The following is a 24,681-nucleotide window of genomic DNA, read 5'->3' as shown; positions in this document are numbered from 1 at the left end:
TCTAGAATCAAATCATTTGAATCAGAATGCGACATTTTCTGTGTTGGTAGGTCATCTCCCAGCTTAAAATTGATTTCAACTGATTCAGGTTGTTTATCTATGTTTGGTTCATTTTCAACCACTGATTCAGTTTTAGCTTTAACTAAGTCAAAAGTAACTAATTCATCAACCACTGATGACAGAAGTAATTCAGGCTGCTCTTCAGATGGTCTGATCTCTGCAGGTTTAAGCTCAATTACATTAAATGAGTTTGGTTCAGTTGCTATGGATGTCACTTCACTAGGACTAGCTGATTCAGGTTCACTTTCATGAATTGAATCAATAGTAATAGAATCTAAAGTATGATGAACATCTCTATCTTTTATGTCAACTGTATCTGATTCGGGTTTAGGTGTCAGCAATTCATTTTCATTGATAGGTAAATCAATATTATATTTAAATTCAGGCTGCTCAGATGGTTCAAACTCATCAGGTTTTAGCTCAATTACAGTAAATGAGTCTGGCTCAGTGTCTATGATTGTCACTTGACTTTCAAGTGGTTTGACCTCTTCTGAATGCAACAAATGCAGAGTTGGTAGGTCATCTACTAGATTGATTTCAACCGATTCAGGTTGATTGTTTATCTTTGGTTCATTTTCAAGTTTTAAATCAGAAGCTACTGGTTTAGGTGTCAGTGATTTATTTTCATTAATGACTGTGTCAATATTAACTGGTGCATCATCAACCAATTCAGGCTGCTCGTCGGTCAGTTTTCCCCCCTCGGGTGTAAGCTCAATTACAGTAAATGAGTCTGGCTCAGTTTCTATGGATGTCATTTTTCTCAGACTAAATGGTTCAAGTGGTTCAACCTCTTCTACAATTAAGTCATTTGAACTTGAATGCAGTAAATTCGTCAAATCGATTTCAACTGATTCAACTGATTCTGGTCCAATGACTGTATTAATTATTTGGAATGTTACTGATTCTCTCCTTATTGGTTGAATATTTGAGGTAGAAATATCTTCTGATACTACATCCTCCCTAGTAACACTTTCTTTATTTTGAAAAGGTTTCGGAGTTAAGTTGCAATCAGATGGTTGATCAGGCGTTTCTTCTATATTAGCAGAAGTGGTTATTATATCCAATGTTTGATTTACATCTAGATCTAATGTTATCATTTGAAAGTTTGATAAATTACTATCTTTCGGGTGTTTAAATGATGGTTGTTTCCTTGGTTCCTCATCATCATCGATCAAAACTGGCAAAATTTCGGAGCTTTCATCATAGTCGCTTAGTTTGAGTGATGCTTCACATCTGTGCTTATCAGGAAATTCTTTAATTTCAGTATCACTAGATTCAGATACAATAAAGTTCTTACCCAAAATGTCTAAACCCAACTCAATCACCGAGCCTAAAGGTTCTCCACAATCTACCCCTCTTTTTTGTATTTCAATGATACTCAATTTATTAGGACATGGCTCTTTGGAAAACAGGTCAGAGGTATCAGGTTGATGTGAAATGACGGATGCAGTTGTTATGGACATTTTAGAATTAGCTGACTTGGTATCACCTACATAAAAGATTGTTATAAGCTTGATGTTTATATTTGAAAAACACTTTATGGCAAATATCAATCAATACAGCAAGGTAGATATTTGGTGTTGATAGCTAACAGTTACAATAAAAAAGTTTATGTACTTACCAATTGCTGGCCGTTTAAGTTCAATTATGTCTGTTGAATCAACTGATTCAGATGGGGCAATTTCTTCTTTCAAAGTGATGTCAACAGTCTGTTCAGTACCAACCGTTGTAGCTTCTGGTCCAACAAGTGTCTCCTTTTTGGGCTTCTTATCAGCTTTGTCTACATCTAGTATTACAGTCTCAGATGGGGCAGTTTCTCCTTCTTTTACTGTGATGTCGCCAATCTGTTCAGTAATAACCGTTGTACTCTCTGGGCCAACAGGTGTCTCTTTTTTGGGCTTCTTATCGGCCTTGTCTACAACAAGTGTGACAGTCTCAGATGGGGCAGTTTCCCCCTCTTTGACTGTGATGTTAACACTCTGTTCAGTGCCAACTGTTGGCTCCTCTGGGCCAACAAGTGTCTCCTTTTTGGGCTTCTTATCCGCCTTGTCTACAACAAGAGTGACAGTTTCAGATGGGGCAGTTTCTCCTTCTTTTACTGTAATGTCAACAGTCTGTTCAGCACTAACTGTTGTATCTTCTGGGCCAACAAGTGTCTCTTTTTTTGGCTTCTTATCAACCTTATCTACAACAAGTGTCACAGTTTCAGATGGGGCAGTTTCTCCTTCTTTAAATGTGATGTCAATAATCTGTTCAGCACTAACTGTTGTATCTTCTGGACCAACAATTGTCTCCTTTTTGGGTTTCTTATCGGCCTTGTCTACAACAAGTGTGACAGTCTCAGATGGGGCAGTTTCTCGTTCTTTTACCGTGATGTCAACAATCTGTTCAGTACCAACTATTGTCTCTTCTGGACCAACAAGTGTCTCCTTTTTGGGCTTCTTATCGGCCTTGTCTACAACAAGTGTGACAGTCTCAGATGGGGCAGTTTTCCCCTCTTTTACTGTGATGTCAACAATCTGTTCAGTACCAACTGTTGCCTCTTCTGGACCAACAAGTGTTTCCTTTTTGGGTTTCTTATCGGCCTTGTCTACAACAAGTGTGACAGTCTCAGATGGGGCAGTTTCTCCTTCCTTTACTGTGATGTCAACAGTCTGTTCAGCACTAACCGTTGTATCTTCTGGGCCAACAAGGGTCTCCCTTTTGGGCTTCTTATCGGCCTTGTCTACACCAAGTGTGACAGTCTCAGATGGGGCAGTTTCTCCTTCCCTTACTGTGATGTCAACAGTCTGTTCAGTACCAACTGTTGCCTCTTTTGGACAAACAAGCGTTTCCTTTTTGGGTTTCTTATCGGCCTTGTCTACAACAAGTGTGATAGTCTCAGATGGGGCAGTTTCTCCCTGTTTGACTGTGATGTCAACAGTCTGTTCAACACTAACTGTTGTATCTTCTGGACCAACAAGGGTCTCCTTTTTGGGCTTCTTATCGGCCTTGTCTACACCAAGTGTGACAGTCTCTACACCAAGTGTGACAGTCTCAGATGGGGCAGTTTCTCCTTCCCTTACAGTGATGTCAACAGTCTGTTCAGTACCAACTGTTGCCTCTTTTGGACCAACAAGTGTTTCCTTTTTGGGTTTCTTATCGGCCTTGTCTACAACAAGTGTGACAGTCTCAGATGGGGCAGTTTCTCCTTCCTTTATTGTGATGTCAACAGTCTGTTCAACACTAACCGTTGTATCTTCTGGACCAACAAGTGTTTCCTTTTTGGGCTTCTTATCGGCCTTGTCTACAACAAGTGTGACAGTCTCAGATGGGGCAGTTTCTCCTTCTTTTACCGTGATGTCAACAGTCTGTTCAGCACTAACCGTTGTATCTTCTGGACCAACAAGTGTTTCCTTTTTGGGCTTCTTATCGGCCTTGTCTACAACAAGTGTGACAGTCTCAGATGGGGCTGTTTCTCCTTCTTTTACTGTGATATCAACAATCTGTTCAGTACCAACTGTTGCCTCTTTTGGACGAACAAGTGTTTCCTTTTTGGGTTTCTTATCGGCCTTGTCTACAACAAGTGTGACAGTCTCAGATGGGGCTGTTTCTCCTTCTTTTACTGTGATATCAACAATCTCTTCAGTACCAACTGTTGCCTCTTTTGGACCAACAAGTGTTTCCTTTTTGGGTTTCTTATCAGCCTTGTCTACAACAAGTGTGACAGTCTCAGATGGGGCAGTTTCCCCCTCTTTTACTGTGATGTCAACAATCTGTTCAGTACCAACTGTTGCCTCTTTTGGACCAACAAGTGTTTCCTTTTTGGGTTTCTTATCGGCCTTGTCTACAACAAGTGTGACAGTCTCAGATGGGGCAGTTTCTCCTTCCTTGACTGTGATGTCAACAGTCAGTTCAGCACTAACCGTTGTATCTTCTGGACCAACAAGGGTCTCCTTTTTGGGTTTCTTATCGGCCTTGTCTACATCTAGAGTTACAGTCTCAGATGGGGCAGTTTCTTCTTCCTTTACTGTGATGTCAACAGTCTGTTCAGCACTAACCATTGTATCTTCTGGGCCAACAAGTGTCTCTTTTTTGGGCTTCTTATCGGCCTTGTCTACAACAAGTGTGACAGTCTCAGATGGGGCAGTTTTTCCTTCCTTTACTGTGATGTCAACAGTCTGTTCAGCACTAACCATTGTATCTTCTGGGCCAACAAGTGTTTCCTTTTTGGGTTTCTTATCGGCCTTGTCTACAACAAGTGTGACAGTCTCAGATGGGGCAGTTTCTCCCTCTTTTACCGTGATGTCAACAATCTGTTCAGTACTAACCGTTGTATCTTCTGGGCCAACAAGTGTCTCTTTTTTGGGCTTCTTATCGGCCTTGTCTACAACAAGTGTGACAGTCTCAGATGGGGCAGTTTCTCCTTCCTTTACTGTGATGTCAACAGTCTGTTCAACACTAACCGTTGTATCTTCTGGGCCAACAAGTGTCTCTTTTTTGGGCTTCTTATCGGCCTTGTCTACAACAAGTGTGACAGTCTCAGATGGGGCAGTTTCTCCTTCCTTTACTGTGATGTCAACAATCAGTTCAGCACTAACCGTTGTATCTTCTGGGCCAACAAGTGTTTCCTTTTTGGGTTTCTTATCGGCCTTGTCTACAACAAGTGTGACAGTCTCAGATGGGGCAGTTTCTCCCTCTTTTACTGTGATGTCAACAATCTGTTCAGCACTAACCGTTGTATCTTCTGGGCCAACAAGTGTCTCTTTTTTGGGCTTCTTATCGGCCTTGTCTACAACAAGTGTGACAGTCTCAGATGGGGCAGTTTCTCCTTCCTTTACTGTGATGTCAACAGTCTGTTCAGCACTAACCATTGTATCTTCTGGGCCAACAAGTGTTTCCTTTTTGGGTTTCTTATCGGCCTTGTCTACAACAAGTGTGACAGTCTCAAATGGGGCAGTTTCTCCTTCCTTTACTGTGATGTCAACAGTCTGTTCAGCACTAACCATTGTATCTTCTGGGCCAACAAGTGTTTCCTTTTTGGGTTTCTTATCGGCCTTGTCTACGACAAGTGTGACAGTCTCGGATGGGGCAGTTTCCCCCTCTTTTACTGTGATGTCAACAATCTGTTCAGTACCAACTGTTGCCTCTTTCGGACCAACAAGTGTTTCCTTTTTGGGTTTCTTATCGGCCTTGTCTACAACAAGTGTGACAGTCTCAGATGGGGCAGTTTCCCCCTCTTTTACTGTGATGTCAACAATCTGTTCAGTACCAACTGTTGCCTCTTTTGGACCAACAAGTGTTTCCTTTTTGGGTTTCTTATCGGCCTTGTCTACAACAAGTGTGACAGTCTCAGATGGGGCAGTTTCTCCTTCCTTTACTGTGATGTCAACAGTCTGTTCAGCACTAACCATTGTATCTTCTGGGCCAACAAGTGTCTCTTTTTTGGGCTTCTTATCGGCCTTGTCTACAACAAGTGTGACAGTCTCAGATGGGGCAGTTTCTCCCTGTTTGACTGTGATGTCAACAGTCTGTTCAACACTAACTGTTGTATCTTCGGGACCAACAAGGGTCTCCTTTTTGGGTTTCTTATCGGCCTTGTCTACAACAAGTGTGACAGTCTCAGATGGGGCAGTTTCTCCTTCTTTTACCGTGATGTCAACAGTCTGTTCAGCACTAACCGTTGTATCTTCTGGGCCAACAAGTGTTTCCTTTTTGGGCTTCTTATCCGCCTTATTTACAACAAGTGTCACAGTTTCAGATGGGGCAGTTTCTCCTTCTTTTACCGTGATGTCAACAATCTGTTCAGTACCAACTGTAACCTCTTCTGGACCAACAAGTGTTTCCTTTTTGGGTTTCTTATCGGCCTTGTCTACGACTAGTGTTACAGTCTCAGAAGGGGCAGTTTCTCCTTTTTTAACCGTGATGTCAACAGTCCGTTCAGTACCAACTGTTGCATCTTCTGGGCCAACAGAAGTCAGTGGATGAGTTGAATCAATGTCAACTGCTAGTGTTTCCAGATGAGTCAATGCTTCATCGGGCTCTATATAGACTAACCCCTTACTTACTGTGGTCTCTGGCTGAGACTCTTCACTTGATTCGCCACTGTATTCAGATAATCCTTAAAAAGAAATATAGAATATGATCATGGTTTATCGTACAAAATATAATAACCCGTTGTTATTGAGTGACAAGTGTTCAATTCTATTAATGGAAATTGATACCACAGGAATGAGTCTTGCACCTAGGCATTTAAGATCAATTAATACAAGACAATATATCATGCAACAATTTTAGGTAATTCTAAAATTAATAAAACTATGGCAGCACCTTTGCCAGAGATGCTAGGGCCAAAGTACCAAAATTCCGGAATTTAGAACGGGGGGTCAGAAAAATTCTCCCCAGGAAAAATTTTGCGTTTTTGCATCACCGGAGATGCAGTATCACGATCGGCATCTTTCATCTGAAAATACGACGGCAGGCATTCGTTGTGCTTCACATCTCTCGCTGCCTTCTTATGCCGCGCGCTATCCGGGTGACGAAGAATATCTTTTTTCCCGCCACTACCGTATTTGACCTGGTCTTTACAAACGACGCAGTACGCCACGCCAGCTAAGTCTAACTTACGAATGTAGTTCGATAAGTAGTCCCCGTTACTGTCCTTACACTCTAGCCAGTGCCAGTTAAATTTATTTTTTATACCGCTGTCAATTGCCTTTATATCGGCCGACTCCCGACTGACAATCTTTCCGTGCGTGCTCATTTTGCAGACCGTCCCGCTTGACAGCTGCAGGCAAAAAGAAAGTTACAAAGCTGCGTGCCTCAGGACATAGCACGCGCATGGTTATAATTAAGATGATATTTATTAAATATCATCTTAATTATTACCACGTGCATCTTCACATTGTTGGCCGTCAGCGGGACGATGTACAACTGCGCGTAAAGATAATTGGAAATGGCGTCACAACAGTGGCACTCCACCTACGCACGCACAGATACCACCACAAGCACACATATATACATTGTAGCAGAACATCCTCGGAAACGGAGACCAAGATAAAATAACACAGAAGCGACGACGAGTACAAGCAAACGAACGCTTTTACGGTCCGTGCCATTACTGGTCGCCGCGAGGAATTCTCATAGAATTTCCGGAATTGACATCGGCGATCCTAAATTTCCGGAATTCCGGATATTTCCGGAAAACTAGCATCTCTGCTTTGCTACCGGTAGGTGTCTAAGGTAGTATTGTAGTAAACTTCGAAATTGAGACACAAATCTACAGATTACTTAAATGTCACAGAAATAGCTTAGTATTTAGGAGTCGATTTGTAATCCATAGTTTCAAAAATTTGTATAAACATATATTTATGATAGAACAGAATGAAACAAGATAATCAATTTGTCAACATGCCAAATGAATAACATTAAGTAAGCCCACCTGTTTTTTACACATTTCTCCAAAAGGCAGTGAGTCAAGAACATAAGATAACCTATTCTCCTGAAAAGACATGCGCTGCGCACTAATTTACGCCATGCAGAAATTATTTCTGCGAATAAATCAATGCATACTGGAACGCTGCAAATTCACATGCAACATTATTTGAATTAAACATTTGTGTGATTATGCTTTTCTACTGAAAATAACAATGAGCAGAAATCATCTATATATCAACTGAAATAGATAACAAGCGCTGCTGATATTGTGCAATTGCTGCTGCGTTCACATTTCATAACTGCATGCCACATTTTGAGTTAAAAGATGATAGGCAGAAGAGAAAGTGTTATAAACAAAAAACCAGCCATTTCAATGTGTATATTAGTTTCACGTTAATGGCTTATATCAAATCATATTATCAAAATTATCATTGGAAATACAACTTTAACACAAAATTAACAGAAAAAGAAAGTAGAAGTAATCAATGTTTAGATTACCTTTTCCTTCATACCATTTTCAAAATGTATCTATTATTAAATGTATAATTGGAGAATAGTTCACCTACCTCTGATATATAGCTCACAACTTGTAGTGTCTTGACCTATTGTATTCACAGCTTGGCATGTGTACTGCCCCTCATCTTCTGGGAAGGTCTCTTGAATAGTCATCTTACAAACACCATCTTCATAAACCATTGTGTAGATAGCAGTATCGGTAAGTGCTTCCCCATCGAGAAGCCAAGTAATTTCTGGTTGTGGTGATGCAATGACTTGGCACTCAAATAAAGCAGGCTTTCCTTCATCTATGTCTAGATCCTTGAGAGGTTGGATGAATTTGGGTTTGATATCTTCTGTGGTAATGGTGATCCCTTGGGCAACTGTTTCTACAGTAACAGGAGCATCAGTGACATCAATGGTCACATCTACAGGCCCCACCTCTTCCACTGCTACAAGCCAAATGGGAAAATATAACTTAATCTACAGTATACATCCTTTCAGAGTTTGGTTGCAATGTACCCATTTGAAAACTTAAACTTAGCAGAAGGAATTGAACATTTAACGTTCTTATAATCTAAAATTATGGCCCAGAAAAAAAGTTGATATATTATATATTTTCAGGGTGTATGCTGATTCTTGCATTAACTTCAGAAGTGATAAATAAATGTCATCATGTAACATATCTCGCACACAGACCTGACAAAATGAGCATGCAAATATTTTACTGACTAATATCTCATAGCCTACAGACCATGCAGTATTAGAGACACTTAAAAATACATCCTTGTTAGCTACATATCACATGAAAATTATGAAGAAATATACACCTGCAAAAAACAAAAAATACAGGGGATACATTATAATTTTTCAACTTCCCTTAAAGTCTAGCAACAAATCAAAAATTATAAAAAACAAAAATATCATGCAAAGCACTTTTTCATACAGTAAAACCTCTCTATAGTGAATGCCTGAGGGACTAAGTGTTCACTATTGGAGGTGGTCTCTATAGGGAGGGTCACGATGTAATACAGCATGGGGTGACACGTAAGTGTCCTACCAATCCACAACTACAAATTAAGCCAAATGCTTAACTGATATTATGACCAAAATGGGCTTTCATTTAAGTAAAAATTACCAATCTTTTCAATTTTTTAAGAAAGTAATGGTCACACATACTTAAATAGTAAACGTGAAGATGTGTAGTACTTAGTAAGTTAACTAGTTCTTATAAACAGTACAAGCTTTTGCTGCTAGTGTATAGTACTTCATCAGGTAAATGGAAATACCAGGTACAATATGCTTAAGGTAGCTAGATTTGAACAATGGCTGACCTGAATGCAAGACTTGAAATGGCCAATTGACTAATCAGCCAGGTTGGCACATAACCACTGTTCATTCAGGGAGGTAAATTCGACCTTTTACCCCAGAAAAAGTGTTCACAGTTCACTAAAGAGAGGTGTTCACCTAGCAAGGTTTTAATGCACTTGCAGGATATTATTTTCAAATATTAATCATCCAATATGTATTCATATCAAGGCACTTTTCAGTCAATTCTCGCAGTCACCTATTCTTTATCATATCAAAGTCTTGCAAGCATACTGGTACTGCAATGGTTTTAGGCATTCTTCGTAGTCTACATGCAACTGTCTGGCTCATACAAAAAATAATCTTAAGTTGATCTACATGTATGAAAAGTTTTGTCAATGATGAATGATATTTCCATTCAATCAGAAAATTGACAATAATGTGCAGATTGGAATAAGAATGACTATTTATCTTCGCTTCCAGAATAGATAGCTGCTATCAATATTGTCAAACTGCATCAGGAATTTTTTCAGCCATCTTTTCTAGAAGGGTCTATTGAGAAATGTGATAATCTTGCTATGCATATTTGCGCTAAACATGACACGAAAAGCTCCATTTGAGACAAAGACAGGACACACACAAATATTTCCAGGGGTGAATATTGAATTGATGAACGAATAAGCATATATTTCCTCTAAGAATAATATTAACGAACTGATTGCTAGTTGGTCAATCTACCTATGAAATCAAAGTGGAATTTCAGAGGCATTAGAACAAATGCATCAGTTCAAATGAGAAATATCAAGCTTAAGATATCACTTGTCTATGCCCATGCGCCATCTATCCAAATTGGCTGTTATTATCGTGGTATCAGATCTGCTACTGATGGCGCTTAGGGCTCAAGACATGTTTTACGACAGGTATTCCCACCAAGTATATACAAATATAAAACAACGTCACAGACTCCTAATAATTTTTTCATGCAAGATGTGGCATAAAATGTTATTGCTGAATAGCTGACAAACTAGAATTAGTTGAATAATATATCATTGATATATGAATAAAAACAAACAATATGAAAAAATGTCACATGGATGACAACAGATAAAAATGATAAAATCCAAACCTGGTCAAGAAATGGAAAGCATAACACATCATTTAATGGAGAGGAGAGCAGAAATTTCTATATGAATACGCATTTATTATACACAGAGAAGGCTTTATAACACTGAAAATCAGTGAAATTGAAGTCACGGCACAGCAACGTGTGGTCCCAACCTAGCTGCCAAAAATGATAAGAGTACATAGAAGGCCAATTTAAGTTTTGAAAAGTTGGCCCTCACGATTCTTTCAGTTAGTCTGGGACCAAGGAATAATTATGTAATGGTGAATGCTTTGATATGTAATATGAAAGGTGGTGATGTGATTAAGATGGATCTACATTAGCATATTAAACTACACTATATCTAGAAAAATATATCTGGACAAGTAAATTTACAGGAAAAACCTAGTTGATTTAGTTGACGTTGTTTTATAATAAATTCACAATCAAAACTAACCCTGAAAATGGTGGCTGCATTATATTTCCAATATGTAAATTGGTATACATTCAATAGTAAGTACCAACACCATATCTATGATAGAGAAATGCACTCTTGGATTGCATGTTTAAGTGGAAAAAGCAGTATCATAACAATACATATACAAAAGACAAACTGCAGTTTTGGGACGGTACATATACAATACAGTATATGAAAGCCACACAGTAAAAACAGAGAAGCCCACATTAGCAGGGATGGTGATGATTTCACAGAGGAATGAATGGAAAGCAACTTTACATGCACCCTATGGGAAATACTTATGCTACTGTCTCTTTCAAAGGTTAAGTGATCCTATGCATAGCTAAGTGAAATGTAGCTATTCCTTTCTATTTCAGATGGCCAAGGAGTTCATTGTTACCAGTGTATGAGCCAGCACGAAAAATATGTGAAAAACGAAAATCCAACTCAACATGCCTGCATCCCCAATACAAAATGATCCCCAACCTAGAGTGAGGGTAAGTTCTTCAGGCTTTTCTTCCACAGTAACTGCGGTGACTTCAACTTCTTGGTCCGGTTCACTTTTCATCGGGACTAAAATTATAAAGAATCAGAGATTAATTTCTGCCCACATGAAGCGTACCACGACTTTATGGTAAACCGAATGTGTGCATTAAGTGAACCAAACCAATGACATAATCATCTTAAGTATAACACATATCATTAAATCATCAAAACTGCTATCGGTTTAAAAAAAAAGAAAATATGCGATTATATACTTGATGTATATGTTCTAGCTGAATAAAAGGCAAAATAGAAATAGTAATCCAGTATTTGTGAACAAGAGAAAAAATCCAGGCACATAGAATCCACATATAACACCGGTTATAGAATATTCATTCATAATTGAAATTCTTCTTTTAACAAAATGACAAGGACCGGCCTTTTTGGAGAATAATGAATTGCATTGAATAAATAACTGTCTTTCCTGTTTACTTTTGATGTTTTATACAAATATCTTGATACGTTTTGCATATCTATTACAAATAAATTAAATGCTGAAACAAATTTACTTTCGGATGTCTGCTACAACATTCTGATTGTACAGGGCTTTGGCACACATACTTTTTGAGAAAACAAATATAAGAAAAAAATAAAACCTATTCTTCTGTGCATCAAGGAACTTAAAAAGGCTGCTGACTAGATAACCCATCAATCATCTTTTTGTTTCTATATAATTAAACTGCTAAGCCTCAACTGTCAAGTACGATTCTGAAGTAGTAATGTTACACGGAATCTCAGTTAATTCCAAATCTGAAGTTCCATAATTGCTCATCAGAATTCCTATGATTCCTAGATTGAAATACGGCTGGATATAGTTGTAGTTTAAACAAGGTACATCCTATTATTAGGGAAAATCATCAGTACAAAAGTATCACATTATTTATAATCTACATTTGATAGATAAAGTTATTCCCATTGAAGGTGCTGTGTGCCAATGAGTGATTTCATGGATCACAAAAAATACCTCATATACCAGTATATAACAGTTATAGATAACATGGATATTATTTGAAGAAAATAAACGCAAGCCTAAAGAAGGTGGCATGAGCTCAATCATCTATGAAGTGTCCACTTTTCATATAACTGAATAAGCTTTTATCCATTACAAATTAGATTGTTCATTGTTATATCAATACATATTTCTCCTAAATACTGTCCAGTAACATCCCATTCATTGGAGAAGAGGTTGGCTTAGATATCTTTTGCCAAACAATGTTCAACTCACATTCGATTTCTACATATTCCTCACGAATAAGGCGTGTCTTAGCATCTAAAAAACCTACATGAATGCAATGCAGATAAAACTAGATTAATCTAGTTCATAATAAAATTTTTAACCAGAGTGCTTGTATATAGTAATCCCAAACATATATTCATATTTTATACTTACGTTCGACAAATAACTCTGCATGAGTTGTAACTTTTCCAAGCGGATTTTTTGCCTCTACCATGTATTCAGCTTCATCATTACGGATTGTCTTTGGAATATACAGAGTACTAATTCCACTGGTATATTTCAATACAAAATGTTCGGAAGAAGTTATTTTCTTTCCATCCTGTCAAATGATTTGATGCATATTAAGTATAATTCAGCTGTGCATAATGTTATATCAGAATTGGTTTCTAGCATGAAACAAATTCATCAATCCATACCTGATACCAAGTTATTTCTGGTTCTGGTCTACCCATAATTGTGCATTCAAGTGTAACAGGCTGGGTTTCATAGACTGTTTTCTGCATCAAAGGCTTTATGACTTTCGGAGCAACAGGACCTTCCTCGGTCAGAGTGGGCAGAGGTTCTTCTACAAAACAGTCAAATCCAGATAAAGTGAACACCTTATTTATTTTCAAATAAGATGATGAAATAATATATCAAGTAATATTGAAAATAATTTTCATTACCTTTCTTTTTAGGTCCTTCAACAGCAATATCTACTTCTACAGACTTAAAGGATTCCTGTACAGTGTCAACTTTATATTCCAAAGTCACTTTTTCCTCAGTAACTTTAGTGACTTCTTCTGAAATTGTAAAAAAGAAATGAAATTGAACTTCATTGTGCTATAATGAATAGATAATTTTCAAGTGAAAAAATTGGATTAAAAGTTCCTTTACCTAGGACAGTAAGATGGCATTCAGAGGTAGTAGTTCCTGCGTCATTGGTAATTTTAATAGAATATATACCCTCGTCTTCAGGCATCACATCGACTATTGTCAATGTTGATGAGTACTTGGTATAAGTTATCTCAAAATCTGGGGTAGGCTTAATTTCTATGCCATTGACATACCATTGCACTGACTTTGGCTCAGGTTGGTATTCCACAACAAAAGTAGCTCGTTCTCCATCATGCACCATAATATCTGTTAATTCTTTTGTAAAGGTTGGTAAAACTTCCAAGGTCTCCTTAAACTTTTCAGTTTTGATTTCTTTCTCGGGACCAGGAATTTGAATCTGTACTTCTTCAAACTGTGGTCCGAAATCACAAGTGATTTCAGAAACCATTGTAGTTTCAGTTTGAGCATCTATATCAAAAGTGACAACCTTCTTTTCTTTGGGTTTCAAATCAAAAGAAATTTCAGAATGGACATCTGGTTTCTTATCTTCAGTTATCACTTCTTCTGTCACTTCATGTTTAGGCTTTTCAGCCTTCACATCCAATGTAATCTCTTGTGTCACAATTTCCTGTGGGCTGATATCTAATTCAATGGTCGAAAATACTTCTGTAGCAGTTTTCTTTGGTTTTTTGGTTTCTAAATTAACATCCATGGAGACTGCCTCTTGAACAGATGGTTTCACCTCAAAACTTACAGTTTCCTCAACAATCTGTTTTGGTTTTTCAGCATCCATGGTAATAGACATTTGGACTTCTTCAGTTTTAGGTTTTGGTATTTCCATTTCAACTTCGGATGTTTCCCTCTTTGTTACTGTAAGCTCAGTTGTAACCGTCTCTGTTGGAGCTTCAAGAGACATTGTTACTTCCTCAGTCAATGATTTTGGGCCAATATTAACAGATGTGACTTCAATCTTACCAGGCTTTTCAATTGGTTTGACTGGTTTTTTAGTTTCTAAATTAACATCCATGGAGACAGCCTCCTGAACAGATGGTTTCACCTCAAAACTTAGAGTTTCCTCAACGATCTGTTTTGGTTTTTCAGCATCCATGGTAATAGACATTTGGACTTCTTCTGTTTTAGGTTTGGGTATTTCCATTTCAACTTCGGATGTTTCCCTCTTTGTAACTGTAAGCTCAGTTGTAACCGTCTCTGTTGGAGCTTCAAGAGTCATCATCACTTCTTCAGTCAATAATTGGGGGCCAATATCAACAGATGTAACTTCAATCTTACCAGGCTTTTCAATTGGTTTGACTTCTGCAGCATCTAATGGTACTTCAATCTCAGTAGGAGCAATTTCTAGAGGTTCTTTTTTAGTAACTGTCAATGAGGCTGCTTCTTCTGGGCCCAACTGCTCAAGGACAGCAACAACTCTGCTTTCCTTTTTCTCTGAAATATCGGGTTTGTCTAACTCAATTGTCATTTCTGTGGGTTGAGTCTCTTCACTGATAAGCTCAGTAGTAGTAGTAAGTTCTTCAGTTGGCTTTTCTTCTAATGTTATCATAACCAAACTCTCACGTCTATGTTGTACATGTGACTGTTTGTCCAATTCAATACTTATTTCAGAAGAAGTTGTCTCTTCTGTTATGGGAGCTTCAGTTGTGCTAAATTCACCAGCTGGTTTTTCTTCCTCAGATATACCAACCATTGTTTCTGTTTTATCTTCAACTGTTGGCTTTTCCAAGTCAACAGTTATATCTTTATGTGTCATCCCATCAGGTTTAATACCAGAAACATCAACTGTCTCTTCATCTTCACATACTTCGGTAACAATATGTACACGAGAAACTGCTTTATCAATGGTTGGCTTTCCTAAATCGATCATAACCTCTGAGGGTAGTGCTTCCTCAGTAGTTAATTTATCTACATCAATAATCTCTTCAGCAGATCTATCTTCAGTTGTATGTGTAGTTTTTGTAACTACCTTTTGTACGACCTTAGGTTGTGACAAATCAAATACAATATCAGTTGTTTGTGTCTCTTCAGGAGCTGTCAGCTCCACTTCAACAGCCTCCTCAATCTCGTTTTTCTCCAATACAGCCTCAGTCCTTGTGACTATTTTCTTTTCAAGAGCTGGTTTATCTAATTTCATCTTTATCTCTTCATGTGCAGTCTCATCAGATGAAACGCCTTCAGTTGTGACAACTTCTTCACCTTCTTGAACTTCAGTCAAAGCCTGGACTCTTGATACTGTAGTCTCTGACTTTGATTTTCCCAAGTCAAAAGTTATTTCAGAGTGCCCAGTTTCTTCTGTATTGAGTTCACCAACATCACATGTTTCCTCTAGTGGCTTTTCCTCAATGACATGGCTAACCTTTGTTGCAGTCTTTTGTTGAACTTTTGGTTTGTCAAATTTGAGACTAACTTCTGAACTTTCAGTCTTTTCTGAGGGTAATTCATCAACTAATGATGTTTCCTCAGCGAACTCTTCTTCACGTACTGCCTCTGTTCGAGTAACTGGCTTAACATCTACAGAAGATTTTTCCAAAGAAACAATGACATCTGAAGGTTTTGTTTGTTCCATGGCTAATTCATCCGTAGTTTCAGTTTCTTCGTCAGACTTTTCTTCTTCGACTAATACAACGAGCGTTTCCTGTTTAGGAGAAACATCATGTTGTGCAAGATCAAAAGTAATCTTATCATGTGTTGTTCCTTCTGATGACACACCAGCTGCATCAACTGTTTCTTCACCTTCACGTTCTTCAGTGATTGCTTGAACTCTGGTTACCATCTTCTCAACTGTTGACTTTCTTAATTCAACAGAAATTTCTGAAGGTTGGGTTTCTTCAGCTGCATGAGCAGTGACCTCAGCTATTTCATCAGATTTCTTTTCCTCTGTTACATGAGTCACTTTAGTTGAGATCTTTTGCTGAACTTTCGGCTTATCAAACATCGTTGAAATTTCAGTTGGTTCAGTTTTGTCACTTGTTAATTCAATAACAGATGATACCTCTTCTGATTCCTTTTGTTCTTCAATAGTACCGGTCCGAGTGACAGGTTTCACATCAACTGATGATTTCTCTAATTTAAGTACAATTTCTAGCGGTTCAGTTTTTTCACTAGGTATGTCTACAGTTTTGCCAGTTTCTTCTATTGCTCTATCTTCCTTTACAAACAGGACTTGTGTTTCCTGTTTAGGAGTAACCTCATGCTGTTCAAATTCTACAGTTACTTTGTCATGTGTCGTTTCCTGAGAAGAAACACCTGTAACGTCAACAGCTTCTTCATCTTCTCGCTCCTCAGTAAGAGCTTGAACACGAGTAACCATTTTATCAATGCAGGATTTGCCTAGATCAACAGAAATCTCAGAGGATTTTGTTTCTTCTGGGGTTATTTCACTTACTTCCATGAGTTCATCTGATGGTTTCTCTTCAGTCACATGAGTAACTTTCATTGAAATCTTCTGTTGAATTTGTGGTCGACCCAATGCAACTGTTATTTCACTAGATTCTGATTTTTCAGGCATTATTTGTTCGACTGAAGTAATATCTTCTGATTCCTTTAACTGTTGAATGGTTTCAGCCCGAGTGACAGGCTTTACACTAATGGAAGATTTCTCTAACTCAAGCACAATTTCAGTGGGTTCAGTCCATTCAGATGGTACTTCATCAGTTGTACTTGCCTCCTCAGCAGATTTATCTTCTTCTACTTGCTGAATTAAAGTCTCCTGCTTAGAAACTATTTCATGTTTTTCTAGATCCACAGCGACTTTGTCATGGGTACTACCTTCAGAAATTATCCCTGCTACATCAATTGTTTCCTCTAACTCACGAACCTCAGTCAGAGTTTGAACTCGAGTAACAGTCTTTTCTTTAGTAGATTTATTTAAGTCAAATGTTATTTCAACTGGTTTTGTTTCTTCCATTGCCAATACATCTAACTGACTTATGTCTTCAGAAGTACGATCATCAGTAGTCTCAGTTACCTTTGTAGTCATTTTTTGTTGGACCTTTGGTTTAGACAGTTGAATGGTTACATCCATGAGATCTGTCTTTTCTGTAGTTGGTTCTTCAACAGAGGAAATTTCTTCAGTAACCTTTTCTTCTTGAACAGCCTCAGCCCTTGTCACTGGTTTAACCTCAATGGAAGGTTTTTCTAGGGGAACACTAACTTCTTCAGATTTTGTTTCTTCTTTGGCCAAGATTTGTGTACTTCCAACCTCTTCCGTAGTCTGTTCCTCTTCAATAAGCATTACCAGAGTTTCTTTTTTAGTCTCAATATCTGGTTTATCCAAAGTGACTGAGACCTCTTTGTGAGTCGATCCTTCAGTAGACACCCCACTCACATCATGAACCTCCTCTAATTCATTTGACTCTGTAAGTGGCTGGACACGTGAAATGCGAGTTGACATATCGATGCTGTGTCGTCGAAAGTCAACTTTAATTTCTGAAGTCTTTGTTTCTTCTGTTTGAATCTGCTCAACTGATGTAACTTCATCAGATTTTTCTTCCTCGATTGTGTGTTGAATTTTAGTGGTAAGCTTCTGTTTTATTTCAGGTCTTGAATATTCTACTGTAATTTCTGAGGGTGTTGTTTCTTGTGAAGATGCTTCATCAACAGTTGAAATTTCTTCAAATTCTCTTAACTCCATTACTGCTTCTGTTCGCTGTGCTTGCTTACCAGTAACAGCTGCTTTTTCTAAATTTACAGTTACCTCTTCAGGGGATGTCTCATCAGTAGCCAAACTTGAAACAGCTTCCTCAATTTCTTCTCCTTCCTGCACAACTGTAAGTGACTGCACACGTGATACAGGAGATGAAATGGAAGATCGACGGACATTTACTTTGACTTCTGATGGTTTAATCTCCTCAGTAGATATTTCAGTTGACACAGTTTCAGTAGTTTGTGGTTGAAGTTCTGTTTCAGAGACTTCAACATGCATTTCTTTCTTGCCAGTTCCAGCAATATCTAGGGTCAATGTTACTTCTTGAGGCTCTGTTACTTCAGATGTTATATCTGATGTAATTTCTGTATCCGTGATATGTGTTTTAATATCTTCTAGCTGTTGTTGGACTAAAGTATGTACGACCTCACCAGTTGCTTCGCTAAGCTCAACAGTTATTTCTGCTGGAGTTGTAGTTGAAGGTCTTGGACCATCAACAAAATCCTCTGTAACTTGTTCTGACCTGACTTCTTCCTGTGCACCTACCATTGTCTGTAAACGCGATTGTTCCGAAACTGACAGTTTCAGCTCAATTTCTTCTGGTTTTATCTCTTTTTTCTGGATATCAATAGTCATTTCTTGAGTGAAGGACTCAGGTTGTTGTTCTTCTAATTGTTGAACACGTGTTTGGATTTCTGTCTTTCCACCTACATCAACCATCAATGTAACTTCTTGTTCTTCAGTCTTGTCAGGCCGGACTTCAAAACTTATTTCTTGAGTCATATGTTCCGGTTGGTCTTCTGCTGTTGGCTTAACTAAAGACTCAACAGTAGTCTTTTGGCCAACATCAACTTGAAGCGTCACTTCCTGTTGTTGAGTTTTATCAGGTTTGATTGCAAAACTTACTTCCTCAGTAACATACTCTGGTTGATCTTCAGCAGTTTGTTGGACAAGAGACTCAGGTATCGATTTCTCACTGACATCAACCTGAAGCGTTACCTCATGTTGCTCGGTTTGATCAGGCTTAATTTCAAAACTGACTTCTTCTATAACATGTTCAGGTAGGTCTTCATCTGTTTGTTGAACAAGGGATTCTGGTTTAGATTTCTTACCCATATCAACTTTAAGTGTTACTTCTTGCTGTTGAGTCTGATCTGGTTTGATCTCAAAACTTATTTCTTCCGTCATCTGTTCAGGATGATCCTCAGCTGTTGGTTGAACTCTTGATTCCACTTTAGTCTTTTCACTAACATCAATGGACAAGGTGACCTCATGTTGTTCAGTTGTGTCAGGCTTTATTTCGAAGCTGACTTCCTCTGTCATATGTTCTGGCTGTTCCTCAGCTGTTTGCTGCACCAATGATTCAAGTTTAGTCTTTTGGCTAACATCAACCTGAAGTTTCACTTCTTCTTGTCCAGTTTTTTCAGGCTTGATTTCAAAACTGATTTCTTCAGTCACTTGTTCAGGTTGATCCTCAGCAATCAGTTGAACTTGTGATTCAAGTTTAGTCTTCTTACCAACATCAACCTGAAGTGTGACTTCCTGTTGATCAGTTTTGTCTGGTTTGATCTCAAAGCTAATTTCTTCCGTAACATGTTCTGGTTGATCCTCATCAGTTTGTTGAACTCTTGATTCCAATTTAGTTTTCTGGCTAGAGTCAACATCAAGAGATATTTCCTTTTCTTCTACCTTCTGCTGTTTTGACTCCAGAGCAATTTCTTCAGTGAATGATTCTGGCTGAATTTCTTCCAACTGTTGAACACGAGTCTGAATTTCTGTTTGCTTACCAAGGTCAACAGTTAAAGCAATTTCTTGTTGTTCAGTTGTGTCTGGTTTAACCTCAAAGCTGACCTCTTCGGTGACATGTTCAGGTTGGATCTCAGCTGTCTGCTGAACAAGAGATTCTGGAATAGATTTTTTACCCACATCAACTTCAATTGTTACTTCTCTTTGTTGGGTCTGATCAGGTTGGATCTCAAAACTAATTTCTTGTGTAATTTGTTCCGGTTGATCTTCAGCTGTTGATTCAACTCTCATTTCTAGTTTGGTTTTTTGGCTAACATCAACTGACAAAGTTACTTCCCGTGGTTCAGTCTTATCCGGCTTAGCTTCAAAACTTATCTCCTCTGTCACATGTTCTGGCTGTTCCTCAGAGGTTTCTTGAACTAGTGATTCAGGTTTGGTCTGCTGACTAACGTCAACTTGAATCGTCACTTCCCCTTCTTCAGTTTTATCATGTTTCACTTCAAAGCTGACTTCCTCAGTGACTTGTTCTGGTTGATCTTCAGCAGTGAGTTGAACTTGGGATTCCAGTTTAGTCTTCTCACCTACATCAACTTGAAGGGTTACCTCTTGTTGTTCAGTTTTGTCTGGCTTGATTTCAAAATGTAATTCTTCAGTCACTTGTTCAGGTTGATCCTCAGCAGTTAGTTGAACCTGGGATTCCAGTTTAGTTTTCTCACCTACATCGACTTGAAGAGTTACCTCTTGTTGTTCAGATTTGTCTGGCTTGATTTCAAAATGTAATTCTTCAGTCACTTGTTCAGGTTGATCCTCAGCAGTGAGTTGAACCTGGGATTCCAGTTTAGTTTTCTCACCTACATCGATTTGAAGAGTTACCTCTTGTTGTTCGGATTTGTCTGGCTTGATTTCAAAATGTAATTCTTCAGTCACTTGTTCAGGTTGATCCTCAGCAGTTAGTTGAACCTGGGATTCCAGTTTAGTTTTCTCACCTACATCGACTTGAAGAGTTACCTCTTGTTGTTCGGATTTGTCTGGCTTGATTTCAAAATGTAATTCTTCAGTCACTTGTTCAGGTTGATCCTCAGCAGTGAGTTGAACCTGGGATTCCAGTTTAGTTTTCTCACCTACATCGATTTGAAGAGTTACCTCTTGTTGTTCAGTTTTGTCTGGCTTGATTTCAAAATGTAATTCTTCAATCACTTGTTCAGGTTGATCCTCAGCAGTGAGTTGAACCTGGGATTCCAGTTTAGTTTTCTCACCTACATCGATTTGAAGAGTTACCTCTTGTTGTTCGGATTTGTCTGGCTTGATTTCAAAATGTAATTCTTCAGTCACTTGTTCAGGTTGATCCTCAGCAGTGAGTTGAACCTGGGATTCCAGTTTAGTTTTCTCACCTACATCGATTTGAAGAGTTACCTCTTGTTGTTCGGATTTGTCAGGCTTGATTTCAAAATGTAATTCTTCAATCACTTGTTCAGGTTGATCCTCAGCAGTGAGTTGAACCTGGGATTCCAGTTTAGTTTTCTCACCTACATCGACTTGAAGAGTTACCTCTTGTTGTTCGGATTTGTCTGGCTTGATTTCAAAATGTAATTCTTCAGTCACTTGTTCAGGTTGATCCTCAGCAGTGAGTTGAACCTGGGATTCCAGTTTAGTTTTCTCACCTACATCGATTTGAAGAGTTACCTCTTGTTGTTCAGTTTTGTCTGGCTTGATTTCAAAATGTAATTCTTTAGTCATTTGTTCAGGTTGATCTTCAGCGGTTAGTTGAATTTGGGATTCCAATTTAGTTTTCTTACCAACATCTACTTGAAGAGTTACCTCTTTCTGTTCAGTTTTGTCTGGCTTGACTTCAAAACTAACTTCTTCAGTTATGTTTTCAGGCTGATCCTCAGCTACTGGTTGAACAAGGGATTCAGGTTTAGACTGTTCACCAACAACAAGTTGAAGTGTAACTTCTTGTTCTTGCATCTGGTCAGGCTTGATGTCTAAAGTAATTTCCTCTGTTATGTGTTCAGGTTGATCCTCGGCTGTTTGTTGAACCCTAGATTCTACTTTAGTTTTCTGGCCCAAGTCAACAGTGAGAGATACTTCTTTCTCTTCTACTTTCTGCAGCTCAGAATCAATAACTATTTCTTCAGTGAATGACTGTGACTGTATTTCTTCTAGCTGTTGAACCCGAGTTGGAATCTCTGTTTGTTTACCAAGATCAACTTTAACAGTCACTTCCTGTTGTTGGGTCCTGTCAGGCTTCACTTCAAAGCTAACCTCTTCAGTTGCATGCTCAGGCTGCTCTTCTGCAGTGGGTTGAACACGGGACTCAATTTTAGTTTTTTCACCAACATCAATATCTAATGTGATTTCTTTGTGCTCAACTTGATCAGGCCTGACCTGAATCCTGATTTCTTCAGTGACATGTTCGATATGTGTTTCATCAAGAGGGGTTACCCGTGACTCAACCTTTGTTTTACTTGAGGTTGTAGTCACTAGATCAACTGCCGTTCCTTTAAGGGCTTCAGGCTTTGATTCAATTTGTATTTCATGTGATATCAGAACTGGTTCCTCAATTTGTTGAGTACTAACATAGCTCTCAATGTCATCCTTTTCAGATGTCTCCAAAATGAGGGAAACCTCTTTTTCATCAATTTGTTTTGTTTCAGGATGAATGACAATATCTTCTGTAACATGCCCTATGTGCTTTTCTTCAACAGGAACAACATGTGATTCAAACCCTTCTTTAGTTTGAACTTCAAATTCAAATATTGTTTCTGTTCCTTCAATAACTTCTGGCTTTTCTCCTTCAATAAGCTGAGTTGTTTGTGAGTCGATTTCTACAGACACCACTCCAACCGGTTGTTGCTTGGGTTGAAATTCCAAATTGACCTGTTCCTTATTAGTCTCGACTTCCTGTGGTATTTCTTTACTTTCTAATGACACCAGTTGGGTCATTGTACGAACCTTTTCAATAGATTCTTCCTCTTCTTCTTTTGATGTTGATGGCACTGATTCAGAACTACTGGGAACATACTCAAATGCTGAAAACATTGAAAAAGTTTTGAAAACTAGATAATATACCAATTTTGATAGAACTAGATTTGTCAATCAATTAAAATATGTGAAACTTACGTCTAACTTCCAGAGTGGCTTTGGTAACTGCTTTTCCTTGTTGATTAGATGCTTCACACATGTATTCACCTGTATCTTCAGGGAAAACCTCACTGATAAAGAGTTCACAAATTCCTGTATCCTTTTTATATGTCAGTTCAAAATCAGGACTTGACTTAATAATCTCCATGTTGTGGAACCAAGTAATTTCTGGCTTTGGGACACCAAATACTTCAGTGTGAAATTTGGCTGACTCCCCATCCATCACTTTAAGGCTCATCAAAGGCCAAGTAAATTTAGGAGACTGGGGTTCTTCCTTTGTCAACTCTAACGTTACTTCCTCTTTATGAGTTTCATCAGGTTCCAGATGGATTACTTTGTCAATTTTTTGTTCAGCAACATGAATTTCTTCTGTCTTCTTGGCTTCAGTTGTTATCTGCATCTCTGTCATTCCAATTTTTTGTATTTCAATCACTTTTTCAGTGATATCTGGCATTGTTACTTGTAATGTAACTTCCTCTGGCTTCTTCTCATGTTCAATGACAAGAGTTTCAGAAACAGTTGCAGGTTTCTCAACCACAATTACAGATTCAGATGTTTCATGTTCAGACACTAAAATTAAACATGTATGGATTGATAATAGCATTTACTATTTTGTCGACTTTCATCAGTCTACCCATAAAAATTCTTATACATGTAAAAGCAATGAAATGAATTTGACAAGTAACCGCTTACCAGTGATTGTGAGAGTGCATGATGTCCTGGCTTCACCATAAGGATTAACAGCTTGACACATGTATTCACCCTGGTCTTCAGGGAATACCTCTATAATGACTAAAGTGCTTAATCTATTCTCCATATCAATGAAAATTTGAAAATCAGTACTTGGTTCAATCTTACGATTATCACGATACCAAGTTATGTCTGGTGTAGGTATACCATCAAATTCCACAGTCAATGTTACTCGTTCACCATCCACTGCTGTGATGGGTTCAAGGTGCCTTGTGAATTCCGGAGGTTTATGTGGAGCCTCTTTAGGTCCTTCTGAACTTGTTGTTATCTCTACAGTCTGTTCTGGTGTCACAGTCTTCTGAACGGTAATAGTTACCTCTTCAGTAGTTTTTTCAGGTTCAGATTTCTTTTCAGATTCCTTTTCAGGTTCCACCTTTGGTCGTGGCTTTTCAACTGCTGTAGGTATATATAAATTCATAAATTTTGATACATGCAGAATTTCATGAAGTATCACAAATTAGAATTAACTAAACTCTACAAACCTTTAACATTGAGAGTTGTTTTGGATAATGCATCACCAAGTTTGTTAAAAGCTTTGCAAATATAATCCCCTGAATCTTCTGTAGTTACTTCTACAATTTTCAATTTACAAAGACCTTCTTCTTGGTCAATCACCATGTGAGCAGATGGAAATATTTCCAGTTCATTGACATACCAGGTAACAGTTGGAGGTGGTAATGCATCAACCTTGCATTCAAGGCTATAAATAACATAAGAATTTAAGTAAAACATCATTCTTACAGAATATTGTTACAGATCATTGTCTTAGATTAGAAATGGATACAATCACTATAACTATTTTGATCAACTCACATTACGGTTCCTCCCTCATTTGCTTCTACAACAGGCAATAATGGAAGATCAAATGTAGGTGACTTCTCCATAACAGTAACATGTTTCACTACATCAGTGTCTTGGACAACTGTTGATGTCTTTTTGGTGACAAC

The 24,681-nt window shown here is 38.2% G+C and overlaps 3 protein-coding genes across 5 annotated transcripts in view; all 3 read right to left on the bottom strand.

Annotated features, from left to right (window-relative positions):
• LOC141914718 (titin-like) overlaps positions 1-24,681 on the bottom strand; it is a 54,399-nt gene that overhangs the window by 7,972 nt on the left and 21,746 nt on the right. For all 3 annotated transcript variants that reach the window (XM_074805989.1, XM_074805991.1, XM_074805990.1), the window contains one exon: positions 8,043-8,423. In XM_074805989.1, coding sequence (XP_074662090.1) covers positions 8,043-8,423 — 381 coding nt within the window. The remainder of the gene's footprint in view (positions 1-8,042; positions 8,424-24,681) is intronic.
• LOC141915016 (uncharacterized) lies at positions 10,376-23,307 on the bottom strand. The gene is made up of 6 exons (XM_074806381.1): positions 22,964-23,307; positions 13,495-22,872; positions 13,284-13,400; positions 13,035-13,183; positions 12,772-12,937; positions 10,376-11,411 (listed from the first exon to the last, which is right to left on the bottom strand). Exons 1-6 carry the CDS (start codon positions 23,220-23,222, stop codon positions 11,212-11,214), a joined length of 10,269 nt encoding a protein of 3,422 aa, XP_074662482.1. The 5' UTR covers positions 23,223-23,307; the 3' UTR covers positions 10,376-11,211.
• Positions 23,525-24,559, bottom strand: LOC141915009 (uncharacterized). Its single transcript, XM_074806369.1, has 4 exons — positions 24,548-24,559; positions 24,217-24,434; positions 23,907-24,130; positions 23,525-23,554 (listed from the first exon to the last, which is right to left on the bottom strand). Exons 2-4 carry the CDS (start codon positions 24,350-24,352, stop codon positions 23,525-23,527), a joined length of 390 nt encoding a protein of 129 aa, XP_074662470.1. The 5' UTR covers positions 24,353-24,434; positions 24,548-24,559.

The sequence above is a fragment of the Tubulanus polymorphus genome, chromosome 1 (assembly GCF_964204645.1).
Source record: "Tubulanus polymorphus chromosome 1, tnTubPoly1.2, whole genome shotgun sequence".
NCBI classification, from domain to species: domain Eukaryota; kingdom Metazoa; phylum Nemertea; class Palaeonemertea; order Tubulaniformes; family Tubulanidae; genus Tubulanus; species Tubulanus polymorphus.
Note: the sequence above shows the minus strand (reverse complement) of the source record. Positions and strands in the feature narration are given on the sequence as shown.